Source organism: Xiphophorus couchianus, chromosome 22 (genome assembly GCF_001444195.1).
Source record: "Xiphophorus couchianus chromosome 22, X_couchianus-1.0, whole genome shotgun sequence".
Taxonomy (NCBI): domain Eukaryota; kingdom Metazoa; phylum Chordata; class Actinopteri; order Cyprinodontiformes; family Poeciliidae; genus Xiphophorus; species Xiphophorus couchianus.
In genome coordinates this window covers 9,194,178-9,207,862 of record NC_040249.1, presented here as the reverse complement: position 1 = coordinate 9,207,862, position 13,685 = coordinate 9,194,178, and the positions used below count along the sequence as shown (strand labels likewise).

At 36.3% G+C, this 13,685-nt stretch overlaps 2 protein-coding genes across 4 annotated transcripts in view; one reads left to right on the top strand and one right to left on the bottom strand.

Moving 5' to 3' along the window:
• The window catches only part of LOC114137711 (SH3 and PX domain-containing protein 2A), a 70,573-nt gene that overhangs the window by 8,938 nt on the left and 47,950 nt on the right, over window positions 1-13,685 (top strand). For 2 of the 3 annotated variants that reach the window (XM_028006501.1, XM_028006502.1), the window contains exon 2: window positions 9,438-9,518. In XM_028006501.1, coding sequence (XP_027862302.1) covers window positions 9,438-9,518 — 81 coding nt within the window. Of the gene's footprint in view, window positions 1-9,437; window positions 9,519-11,081; window position 13,685 lie in introns of those variants that run through there. The other variant, XM_028006503.1, reaches the window with a different exon arrangement.
• Window positions 1,770-5,842, bottom strand: LOC114137712 (N-acetyllactosaminide beta-1,3-N-acetylglucosaminyltransferase 3-like). Its single transcript, XM_028006504.1, has 2 exons — window positions 5,681-5,842; window positions 1,770-4,018 (listed from the first exon to the last, which is right to left on the bottom strand). Exons 1-2 carry the CDS (start codon window positions 5,686-5,688, stop codon window positions 2,836-2,838), a joined length of 1,191 nt encoding a protein of 396 aa, XP_027862305.1. The 5' UTR covers window positions 5,689-5,842; the 3' UTR covers window positions 1,770-2,835.

Below are 13,685 nucleotides of genomic sequence, written 5' to 3'. Positions count from 1 at the left end.
CGGTAGAAGCCATTTGTTCGTTAAAATTTTATGAAATATATTTGTTCTATTTGATGTTTGTTGTGAATGACGTAAACTCACAAAGGAACGAGGTAATTAGTCCAACATTTAGAAACTACAGCGGCTGTAATGCGCCACAGCAAAGGTAAACAAAAGTAAAATAACCCGAACAGGTGATCAACTCAAAACCACTCCTACCTTTTTACTCTCTCTCTCTCTTTGTAGTTTAAGCACACCTATTACCGTGGCAACCGCCTGCAAGATGAGCAAAGATTACGTTAAAAACATAACATTCAGTCCTTACGATATCAAGTTTCCAGGCTTGATATTTATTTTTCGATTATTAATCAGCGCTTCCCTGAACACAGCGATGGTTGATTGACTAGCTGTACTTGGTGCTAGAGTGGCTAACACGAGTACAGTACACATTGGATATTGATCTGTTTAGCTAACGTAAGACTGTGTAGCAGACAGGCTTCAAGGTGTAGAAGTTGTATCAGTTCTGCCATTATGCTGTACTTAGCTAACGGGAAGCTAACGGTGTGTTTGTGAGACGACCACGCACGTGACCACGTAGAATGGGCATCAGCCAATGAAAAGCGGCCACTCTGGTAAGGTCCATGGGAGGGGAGAGCGGCTGGCAGGGAGGGGGGTGCCTAATCAGTGATGTTCCTCTGTTATTGATCATTTCACACACAAACCGCTGTTAAGTACATAAAATGCTTACTAGAAATTTTTTTTTTCCCACATCGTTTTTGGGCCACTGCGTCTCGTATATTTAACACATTTGAGATTTTAAGGTTCTATCTTGATGTAGGTTTAGTCATCCTCACACTAATCCGCCAGGCAACACTCTTGTCTCTCAATAGAGTGTTGATAGAAAACTTGCTTTGGTCTCAGTCCTTACGTGATGAAATGTTTACACAACAAAAAATGCATTTCCAACTTGATGCACAGCAGCTTGACACCACATGTAAAAGAACTAACTTCTGAAACACTATGATTGTAAGTAGAGTATTTCATTGATTCCATGTGCATTGCTAGACAACAATAGTGAGACAGAGGTTGAAAAAAAGTTTTTTTATTGTCATGTTATGCTTTTTGTCTTTAAAAGTAAGCCTCTCTGTTTGAGTAGTACATGGACTAATGATTTATCCATTTAATATACAACACAACTTTGATATTTAGCTAAATTAATCATGGAATACTGGACATCTTATCAAGTTGAAATATCATTGAAAAATGTATTCATTTCAGGAAATTCATTGAAAAAGTAAAACATGCTCATTTTTATTATAGTTGACAATTATGGTTTGGTGCTAAAGACTCATAAATTACTTATTAAAAAGAAAAGGAAGAATAAATTCTTTTTTGTGATTCATTTGTATATGGATACAGTAATGAACATGATAGGAACACAGTAATCTGACTTTGGGTGTGGACCAAATCAGCAGTACAAAGACTGTTTGGAGGACATGGTCTTTGTACATTTGCAAAATATTTTTAGATTGATTTATTTATGGTGTAAATGTGATCCAACCTCGTTCCGACGCAGATGCTGTAGGTACATTGTGAAGGCCAGGCAAATGCAACACAAACCTGGCTGCTTGGTTGCCATATTGGCACATCATTTTTGTAAAGCATAAAATGCTATGCAACTTTCAAAAACAGTTGAAATTTTTGTTCAGTCAAAAATTTACTATAATGTATTTGCATATACCTCAGAAAGTTAATAGTTGTGCCCCTTGTTGTACTGATGTGTCATGTTATCCTCTTGTCACACATCATGTTTTGCAGATACTTTAATGAAGCTCTCCTTGCCCAACCTGTCAGTTTGTCTTGGTAGATGTGAAGTTGTTCTCAGTTTTTTTCTAAAGTTCATGAGATTGAACTGTGGTCCATCAAATATTTGAAGCTTGGAATATTGTTTTATAACCTAACCCTGCTTTAAACCTGTTAACAAAATTATCCTTGACCTTATGTGGCGTATTTCTTTATCATCATGATGTTGTTAATTCAATGACCAACTCTTGAGACCTGACAGCTGCATTTAAACTAATATTAAATCATACACAGGTGCACTTTATTCATTAACTTATGTGACTTCAGAAGGCATTTAGTAGGAGTTATGGTAGTAAAGAACATTTAATATATTTCCTTTGATTACAAAAACAATGTAAATACCAAATTAAATGTACAAGAAACATTCATTAACACATTCTCAACACATGTAACAAATATAAAAACAGGTTCCATGAGAATTAACCGATAACATGTCTTTTACAATTAGTCTATGAGTTACATTGACTAATTATTGTAACATTCCAATAGGAGGGAAAGAGGTGAAACAATAATAAACAATGATAGAATTTCATAAACAACATTGTATAACAGTTTTATTAAGTTACATATTGATACTACTAAAAAAAACCCTGCAACATAGCTCACGGATTATTATGTTGTGTTCACTTGCACTCAGAAATCTGATGCTCATTTAAACACTAGTTCACATAGCATATGTTTAGATTTCACAGTTTGAGTGTTGTTATTTTTTACTGTGTTTTTTTTCTGTAATTAACTAATCAAATCTAGAATCAGAGCATTAAAACCCATGTGATAAAAGCGATATGGTATAGCTGCAAAAATAAGTTTATTAGTATTGGTAGCTAGCTTACTTACTAAATAACTACTACAAGAACTTAGCTTTCTGACTATGGTTAAAAAAACAGTCTTTAATGTGTTACTACCTGCCTAATTAACCAATTACTTAAATCTTTTTTTGACCCAGGTCTTGCTCAGACAGTTCATTTGAGTTTATTTTGGCTCAACTGTTTTTCATGTTTTAGCACTACATGGGAGTTTTGGGTTGCGTACTTCTTGCCACAAGAAATATAGGTCACTGGGCATGAATTTGTGAAGCAAAAGTAAATCCTTAAGGTAACAGGGGTCATATTTATCAACTTTTCTGGAGGGAATGTGCCAATATAGTGTTTTCACTCCTATGTGAGAGTCAGGTTTAAGTTTCATTACAGCCAAACACATTCCCATGTAAACATCATCAATAGGAATAATTTGGACCAACGCAGCTATTTTGTAAATGACCAAAGCTGTATAGCCTGATAGAAGGTATCCCCCACCTCCGCAGTAGGGGGGGAAAAAATCTTCTTCATACACCTGGAACGGAACAAAGTACTTACTTATTGGGTTTCTTACAGGCATCGCATTTTTCAACAGATGGCCAGTAAAAAGGTGCTTATTTCCATTATTATCTTTAAGACTTTGAAGATATTCAACCATGTTGTCAGTGTGGGCAAAAACATCATCATCACCATTCAGTAGAAATCGAGCCTGTGGACAACGTTTGTCCATCCACTCAAGGAAGAGCATCTGCTTCAAAGTGAGGTTGAAAAAAGAATCCTTAAAATCCCATTGGAGGATGTCATTGTGATGTTGGTGCTCAAACATGACAAGTTTGTTCAATTTCTCCTTCTTGAAACCTGAACCGTCAGTTCCAATAATAAAGATTCTTCGAATCACTTTTCCTTTATATGACCTCTCTGCAGCCCAGGTCTTGCGCAGAGTTTCTCTCCGCTCATAGTTCTTTGGGGAACTTTTAATAACAAGCAAAAGAAAGACGTCCTCAGGCTCATCATCTCCTCCACATTTGTCAGGAAGGTCCAGAATTATGGGGAAACTACGACAGTGACGATAGTAAAGAAAGTCTTGAATCATAGGGGACAGGGAATCAAAGCCAGAGACATTTTCAACCACTGTGTTTTGTTTACATCTTGGTGTTAGGTTTTGTGACACCGTCCTCCTTTCCCATTGCCAATTTGACGATGGGGAAGTTTTGTGTAAGGCATTGTGACCTTCTTCTTTTAAATATGCAGATCTCCGGTCGTGGTTGTGACTAGATTGATGTGTTGAGATGTTTTGTGGCTCAGTGAAATAAAGAAGTACCAGAAGGGTCAGCAGCAGTAATAAAGTTGTGGCATAGATGTTATTTACTCTCAAAATGCTGAAATCAAAGAAACATAAAGAAATACAGCTTAAAATGACAACATATCTATATCTTGTGTAAACACATCCATTGCATTGTTTCTTCTGCTTTGTTTTATAGTGGAATTTAGGAGCAGATTCTCTCCTAATAAATGCTTATTACACAGTCGACCGAACACTGTCACTTTAAACCAATAAGTGATCTGTGCAGTGGGAATTTACATTAATATGCTTATAAAAAAGGTTTGGGTGACTTTTAGCCTTTTGACTAGATTTGAAGAAAAGTTTGGCTACTGACTGTACTTCTCTTCCAAGACTCATGACAGTCTGCCACATTTTCATGAGAGAGGAGAAAAATAAACAAAATGACAGGGAGGTGATAAAAAAAGACTCACTTAACTCTAAAATCCTATAGGAGACTGCAATTTTATTGAGGTGAAAGGGTAAAATGGTATGAAGTAAGCTATAAACAAATATTCACATAAACCTTATAACAAGGGACATGGGATCTTTTTCTACTCATTATCTGGCATAATATCAGAGTCAACATTCCTGTGTTAGGGCTGGTAGGATTAGCAAAATTCTTTCTATTTGCTAAGTGCCTGGAATAAAGGGAGATGTATTTTCATGTTTTATATTATTTTTTAAACTTTTGTCAGATTTAGAAGTTAAAATATATATTTACATTATATGAAAATGTGAGTTTTCAGACTTTTAATGCACAAAAATAAAAAGGAAGTGAAATGAAAATCAACACACACACCGTCAAACAAATGTACAAAAAACCCAGCCCATTTAAAAAATCTTATGGGAAGATTAATGTTTAGTGGTTGTAATGATTTCTTTCTTTCATAACAGTCTAATGAGAAAGGACAACAGGACTCAGTAACTGCAGTTTAAATGAACGCACAGAGATGTACTATGACTTTATTGCAGATTTTATAAGCAAAATGTAAGTTTTAAGACAGGCTGCATTGCTAAGTGAATAGGAAGATCTCTATAATGTCTATAATGGACGTAGTCTATAGTCTATAATGGATTACTTTTTTGTGGTCTTGATGCTAAGAAAGCAGAATAATTCTGAATGTTGTTAGGACTAAGGCTAACAAGCAACAACAAAAGGCTTAAAGTAAGGTTCACAGATTGTGTTTTTGAACTCATTAAGAGAGTACGTAAGTGAAAACTGACAGTTCTGTGTTTGCAGGTGAAAAAAACTATTAAGATACAGATCTTTTATACAGTTTTATAGTTATACCATAACATTTTTAGTTTTGTCAGAAAAAGTCTTAATATTGTGATGACATTTAGGATAAAATAACTTATTTCATAATGAATAGCAAGTCAACATTTCAAAAGGTTTTTAGCCATTTCATTTTCACATAAAGATGATATCAATAACTGCTTGTACTTTCAAACATAGTTTTAAATAAAGATATAGAAGAAAAATAAAAACCTATAAAGAGAAGAGAAAACACAACTAGAAATATGGGACATGCCTCCTGATTATTGTGAAAAGCAATCTAACCTCAAAGAGGATACATGCAGTCATAAACAAAGATGTACTTTACAAAACATTTTACAAACATATAACCTTTAATTGATCAGAAACATTCAAGTGGTCAAAATAACACAAAAAGTAAGCAGAGCCCATAAATGTGGAAACTAATTTTGCTATAATTACCTGACCATGTTGGTAGATGGTGAGTGCCTGAAGAAATGACGACTTTATTTAATAAAGCAGAAAGAAATAACTCTTCCCTGTTTCAGCCACACGTTCGAAGACTTTCACCCAACCTGCTTGTGACACTGACAAGTGCTGTGCAAAGTTTGATAAGACAGCCTTTAGGTACTCAAGTTCATCTCCGTTAAGGTGTGCCGACAGGTCGTTAAACTGGTAGAGCAGGAAGAATAGTGGGTGAAAACATTCTCGTAAGTGATCTTTTTAGAATCAAATTATGATCCAAGTGTCTATGTTGGGTAAGGCTATTCATACTAGGACGTCCATAAAGTTCTGCTTCAACCAAGTAATTACAAAGCATTGTAAGTTAATTACAATGGTTTGTAATTAAAGTATTGTAATATGCTTACAAGCATATACAATGCTAGTACGTTGAATATGTACTAATTAGTTTCTGTTTTATTATCTTATAATAGAGGTATCTGCACTGTAGTTATTTCAGTTGTCTGCAATACCTTCATCTTCATTTGGCTTAACATTAAAGTATTGCAGTAACAAATCAAATAGTTTACAGTTAATCTCATAGCTCAAGAATTCAATAAGAATGTCTAACTCAGTAATCCCATAATACAACGATGATACGTTATAAAAACTTCCCACAGATCAGGTCTGTACCCACTAACAGGATAGTAAAATATAATGTAACTTTTTCCATGTTTGATCTTGTATAAGAAATGTTTTTTTTTAAATCCATCAGATTAGTAAATTAAAAAAGAAGACAAAGGATGGATGGATTATGTAATGGTCCTTCCATCCATTCTTGAGACTAATGGATGGGTGGACCATTCTTAAAGCTCAGAGATGATTTTGTAACAAAAACCACAGGGGGTTTCTGTAGTGCTGTTATCTTGGGGCTGATGTTGCCTGGGGGCTTCAACCTTTGGATGGGGTCTCCCATGGTAAATTGGCTTCAGGGAAGATATTAGACAAAGGCTGATTCAAAAATTTAAGTTGGTTTTAGACTCCACAAAATGGCTGATTCAAAAATTTAAGTTGGTTTTAGACAAAGGCTGATTCAAAAATTTAAGTTGGTTTTAGACTCCACAAAATGGTGTGTATGTGTGTCTGGTGCACCTGGTGGTCAGGACTTTGCTTCTTGGGGCTCAATCAGGACCCTCTCAGAAAACTACAGAAAGCCACTACCAAGTGGCACTACCACCTGCAGGGTATGACACTTACTTCAGGTTTTAAATGTAGTTTTTTCCCTTAATCAGTGTCGTTTTCTAAGTAAATATGTTGAGTGTTTATAAAGGTATGGAAACAATTTAGTGTTCTGGGAAAAATGATACTGAAATAGCTTATTCTCTGTTAAAGCTCTTGTTACAGACCACTGTTATGTTACTGCTTAAAGTAGTTCAACACAGTGAACCCAGATAACTTCTCCTTTGGGATTTGAAAAATCAATGTGTCCATCAGGTTCAATTGAAGTGATTAACCTGCGAGTTTAAATCAATTCCATCATCCATCTCCTGCTGAGAATTCCTCCCCAAGGCTGCTAAACATAGGGCAGAGACTTGCTCTCAGGGGAGATAAAGCCAGATGGAAGGTTTGACTGGGAAATTCCTCTGAGGAAGGAGGAGGGCAAAGAGAAAAAGATCTTATCATATATGAGCTAAGCAACTGGAAATTCTTGTCCGGTTTGACAGAGGAAAGAAGCAGCTCTTTGTTTTTGTCCCCACTGGTAAATTGTCACTTTCTTCCAGGAACACGTGGCACAGGAGCTGCAAAATGACAGTGGTGATGTACGTAGAAATCTTATTTACAAGATTTCTACGTACTAAACTAAAATAAACTAAACCTGAAAAATAACATTCCAGGTTTAGTTCATCAGAAAGAAGTAACTCTTTCGTGTTTCAGCCACACTTTGCAGATAACTTTTGTTTCGATCCAAATTAATCAAACGTCTCTTATATTTAACATTGTACCACTGCTTTAGTCATCCTCACACTAATCCGCCAGGCTGCTTGTCTCTCAATAGAGTGTTGATAGAAAACTTGCTTTGGTCTCAGTCTTTACGTGATGAAATGTTTACACAACCAAAACTGCATTTCCAACTTGATGCACAACAGCTTGAGACCACGTGCAAAAGAGCTAACTTCTGAAACACTATGATTGTAAGTAGAGTATTTCATTGATTCCATGTGCATTGCTAGACAACAATAGTGAGACAAAGGTTGAAAAAAAAGTTTTTTTATTGTCATGTTATGCTTTTTGTCTTTAACAGTAAGCCTCTTTGTTTGAGTAGTACATGGACTAATGATTTATCCATATAATATACAACACAACTTTGATATTTTGCTAAATTAATCATGGAATACTGGACATCTTATCAAGTTGAAATATCATTGAAAAATGTATTCATTTCAGGAATTTCATTGAAAAAGTAAAACATACTCATTTTTATTACAGTTGACAATTATGGTTTGGTGCTAAAGACTCAAAATTACAAAAGTACAGAAATATTACCAGGCACAACCATAGATTACAAAAGTTTCAGCTTTTGAATTGAATTATTGAAATAAATTTACTGCTAAATGAGATTGGCATTTAAAAGAACAATTACCAAGTCTACCATGCAGTCTTGGCAAATAGACAGAGGTTAATAAGTTCCACCTAAACTGAGAGGTATGAGGAAATGTGGATGAAACAAAAGCTGCTGGTCTTTGTGTCATTTGATATGTCCTGTTTACTGATTTTATTTCTTGCTTTTCTGCTTTCATATCTTTCTGCCACCCTTTGTAGTGTAATTTAAGAAAAAACAATTAAGCCAACTAGACGGGCCATAAATCTAAAATTGTTAATTTTATAGAATGTGAGTTTGATCTATTTCAGCATGTTATTGTGTATTTGGTTGCCTGCACTCTGTTACATGGCAATGTGACAACTGTAGATTGTGTTTTTGTGTTGCATTATTAGTGCTCAAGGCCATACAAAATTCAGGTGGATGTAAAATTTAGTGGATGTAATCGGTATAGTTTTTATGCAACAACAAAGAAGCACATGTGGCATAATTCTAAGATGGCATGATCTTGACTGTGATTCAGTATTTTTTTTGATTGAGATTTACTTAGTTAAATGCATCAGTTTCTAACATTATCTCCACATTCCCCACTTCCACAGCAGCATCCATGTTTGAGATGACTCTAGTCATATTTCTTCACTGTTTTATACTCTTTTACTAAGACTTTAATCAGTTAAGTAGCCACTAACACCAACTTTACTTTCTGTTTTCCAATTCACAGACACAGGTTCTGTAATATTGGGTTATCACACATCAGGTTTCTTTTAGCATAAGCTTTGTTTAGTTTCTCCACCTGTAGTTGATTTTCTTTATCACTTATTTGTGGTCACAGTCACTGTTTTTAGAAGCTTTTGATTCAATGGAAATGATCTTTAACAGTGGCCGCTATGAAGCCAACTATTGATCTATATTGTAAACAGTTATAAATCACCCATTCTCAACCACACTGACTTGAGCGTAAACCATTTTTAAAGAATTTATCAAGTTAGTAATTGAAATCTGTTGTTTACTTGTCAATTCCCATAATGCTGTCTGAAGTGTGATCAAAAAAGAGAGATTTAATTTGTTTATTTGACCTCTGAGAACGTTTGAAGTTAAGTCAGGAGGGATAAAGTGGTGCCTTGTGTCCTTTGCTAAGTGTTCCTAACCAGGCTTTTTTGTCTACTTTTTCTTCTGTAGGTATATCTTATCAAAGTGACTTACTCAGACTCCAGTTCCCATGTCATCTACCGAAGATATAGCAAGTTTTTTGACCTGCAGGTAAGTCACGCTTGCAAAAAAAAAAAGTCTTTCACAGCTTTAATTCACATTTATAGAATACTTATCAAAACTTGACATTTTCTGTTTAGGGTTGCCTCATCTAGTGTTGCTAATTATACTCAATAAAGTCTGTGTGACCTTAAGGCCTCTGCTTTCTGCTCAGCTGATGCAGATGCTTTGCTTTTGTGTTAAACCTATTTTAGGATGACTGCTTAGAACCAAGACAAAAGGGGAAATCCAGACAGCAGATACAGGAAAAAAACATGACCTCTGTCAGAATGCAAAGTCTCCAAAAAAAGTCAAGCAAAAGCCCTCCAGAGGATATATCTGAAATGCTTAAATTAACGCATGATACAGCTTGTTTGTTGGAAAGATAATGAATTTAAACTTCAATGAGGCCTACATTGAAGTTTAAATGTAAGAGAGGTTTAAATCTAGAAAAACACATCATTCCTGCATGCCTCTTGCTTCTGTCTGATAACCCCTTCTTCCAGACTGAATTCCAGAACGCCGTGACTCCGATGGGCTGCTTGCAGGAAGCCTTTTGTTTTCCGGTCCCTTAGCAATACCCTGGAAAATTCAGCTGCTCAATGAGACTACAACAGAGGATCTCTCCTGTCTGCGTAATCATTAGTCACATCTGTGGTTTCCTGGTGTAGACGTGTGTTCGTCTGGCACTGTAAATCATTTGTTGAAGAGCAACAAATGAGTGGCTGTCACTACAAAATGACTGACATAGTGTCCTTCTTGTTCCTCAATATACAAACATTTTCTGCAGAGGAAATGCAAACAATACACCCAGTGGCTAGTAAACTATAATCAATTGGAAGAACAGGATATTTCCATCTGACAAGACATCCAGTTGCTCAGTAAGCCTTTTTTGCAGTGTTGTGCAAAATGTATCAAATAATCTTTTACATGTGCAAAGGAAATGTTTTATGACCTGCAAGTTTGACGTAAGAGGGGGTGCACTCGTCAGTTCGTCAAGCTTAAGGGCTTTCCACATGGGGAGTGTGCATGCTGGCCTGGTTTCCTTTTGGACAGAGACCTTTTCTAAAAGCCCTTAGTCGTCATTATTTTTGGAAGAAATTGGAACAGGATCAGCTTTATTCTGTCTGCATTTTGATTTGTCTGACCTACATCCTACTCACAAGTTAGTTTAAAAAAAACCCCGAACCCCCCGTTATTTACATAAAGGCAATGGAAGTACATTTGTGTTTCATCTTTCAAACACAAGAAAGCTGATGGTTTAAACTTGAAAAGTGACTCTGACATTAATTTAGGTCTTCCTCTGCTGATTAACCAGTGGGGTGATTTTAAAACATTATATAGTCTGGAGTTTTATGACTATATAATGTTTTTATGACTATATAGTTTTATGATATCATTATCATAAACGTCATAAAGACTTTTATGATAATGATAAAGAAGGTTTCAGACAGAAACATTGTGAATTAGCCACAGCTGCCTGATGTATCTATTTTATTTATTTATTTATTTTGGACGAAGGCAAGAAGACAAGAAACTATTACAAAAAATGAAAAGCAATGCGTTGACCTTTTTTGAAAAGAAATGTTTAATTCTGTAATAGTTGATTTAATTTTTGACTTTATGTGACTGTCCAAAGTTAGGTCCATAAGTAAAACAATGCTTGCGTTTTTGGGCCCAAAAATTGTCGTCTGTGTGTTAAGGTGAAATGCACAGGTATATCATGTGAGCTTGCTGTTGCGCAAAGTTGTTGTGCTGAATCCTGTTCTAGAAATGCTTTGCTCATGGTGGCAGCATGTGGCAGTTGCTCTGTTACATCGGGTCTGATTTATTCTTTTTGTAGACTTTTGTTCATCATTCTTTTGGCTAACGCGTTGCACATTTGGACAATTATTCCCTCTGCTTTTGGGTGCTGTGCAGACATAAAGCTTTTTGCTCTTACCTTTTTTCTTTCTGACAGTTGCTGTGGAGCGTAAGCGTAAAAATTACCATTGCTTTTTTTTCAATTGGGAGTACCAGATTAGCATGAGCTCCTATAGTACCAAACTATGACTCCAAATCCCAGAAAAGTTGAAAAGGAGGCTTCATGAACATGGAGCAGGACCAAAGAGTGGAGAGACAAAGTTGAAGTTCAAATAGTCTCTTCCATCAATCATAATGGGCGAGGATCACAACCCCGATTCCAGCATCATTCTGCCCATCTCCTAACTGTACAACCAGACAGAGGTTTAAATTGGAGCAGCAAAAGCATGTAGATTAGCAGTGCTTGCCAACAGCTGATAGTCTTGTTTATGTTACTGATGAATATCCTCTGTACCTGGATATTGAGCTGTTAGCTTATCATGACAATTACGAAACTGTCACAGAAAAAGTCAAGCCTGACTGCTACCAAGCATCCTTTCCGCCCACTGAACACCATTCACAGTGACACTTTGAAGATACTTCCACAAAACATTTAATTTCCCTTTGGCATAAGTAAGGTATATTTGAATTGAATTGAATCCAGCAGAGGTAAAGTTGCTAAACGTATGAGTAGAATGATTTGTGTGACATGGTAGAGTTTTTCTTCCATTAAAAATGTTATTCTCTCGAAGCAAATCTGAGAGTTTTTGACAAAAACTCTTTTACGACTGTCCTTTCTGAAGAAAACAACTATCAAGTAGGTGTCAAATAACAACCCAGAGATGGAATCAGATCGTTTTCCCACTGTAGCATTCCTCCTTACTCCCCCTGTCCCAGATTCCTCCCAGAGCACTTCTTTGTCTGCTGAAGTTCTCAGTCTCTCTTTGTTTTAGCTGCTCTCGTTCTCACAGCTTAGTAAAACTGCTTAACATGTCAACAGTTATTATTTCAGACAACCTGCTTTGCTTTCTCCTGTTTCTGGAATTTTGTGTCGTAATTATGTGCTGCCACTTTCAGGAGAACTCACCCCATTTTTAAGGGAACAGCCTAAGAGGCGTCATAAGATAATTGCACCTGCTAAGCATAGACATTTTCACTGGGGAGACATTGCCAGTCAATACACACATATGTTATGACACATAGTGGCCCATAAAAGCGTAACAACCTCTTTTGAAAAGCCAGAGTTTTTGTGATGGAAAAAATTATTCCAGATTTATTGTGACATGTAACCTGAAGATTTCAATAAAAAAACCAAACAAAAACAAAACAAGAAAATCTTTAAGAATGACTTACCCACGCTCTCTTGCAAAATGTTACTTGAAATCTCAATTTTGACTGCCTTCAGGAAATAAGATGGCATTTTAACAGGAAAACTGAAGACTTTTGAGAGCCACTGCATGTGGTTGTGTATCCCCAAAATGAATAATAAATATAATGTAGGCAATGTTGTCTTTCTAAGTTGTTGACGTTAAATCATAAAAATCTGTGGGCTCAGGAGACTGTCAAGGCAGGTCCTGGAGGATGATTTCATCTTCATTTCTGAATAGGAACACATCATGTGAACTTTCCTGACTTGCACGGGTGATTAGCTACATTCAAGTGTGAAGCTGAGTGTGCAACTTTCCTGTTCAGAAAAAATAATGAAGTTGCCAATATATTGTTATAACATGAAGTTTGTACCCTTTCTGTTAAACTCTGTTATTTATCTTGTATCATACAAAAAGACAGGGTGGGTTTTTTATGCATTTGTCAGCTTTTGCCCTTCTTAGTTCTTGGAGCAAAAGGATTCAATCTTAGTGGCTTGTCTGCATGTGTGGTTAACCAATGCTTTTCTTTATGCCCTGCCCTCTGCTTCACCCTAAACAAAGTGATGACTGTCATTTTTTACACAACCCAAAGCCTCCTAGCTGCCCAGTTCAGAGGAGGAAATGCTGTGCCCTGCAAGTAATTTTGACATTTAGCAAAGGCAGTGGAGTTGACCAGGGAAACAAAGAACCGCAACATGGGAAACCAAACCACCCCTTTGAGGAAAAGTCTTACAAACAACTCCTACAGACCCAGACAGGCTGGGTCCAACTTTACCCACCAACTGGATTCTGTTTGTCCACCTGGTTCTTTTTTTGAATCAGTTTATAGTGAAACTAGTCTTAAGGTCTCCTCCTCCTTGGAGCTCGGTGTGATTCAGTTTGACACCCACACTCTGTGCTGTTAGAGGGAGCACATCTGGAACAGGGCAAGGCAAAAACGTCTTAGCCAGGACTACATCTGGATTTCAGG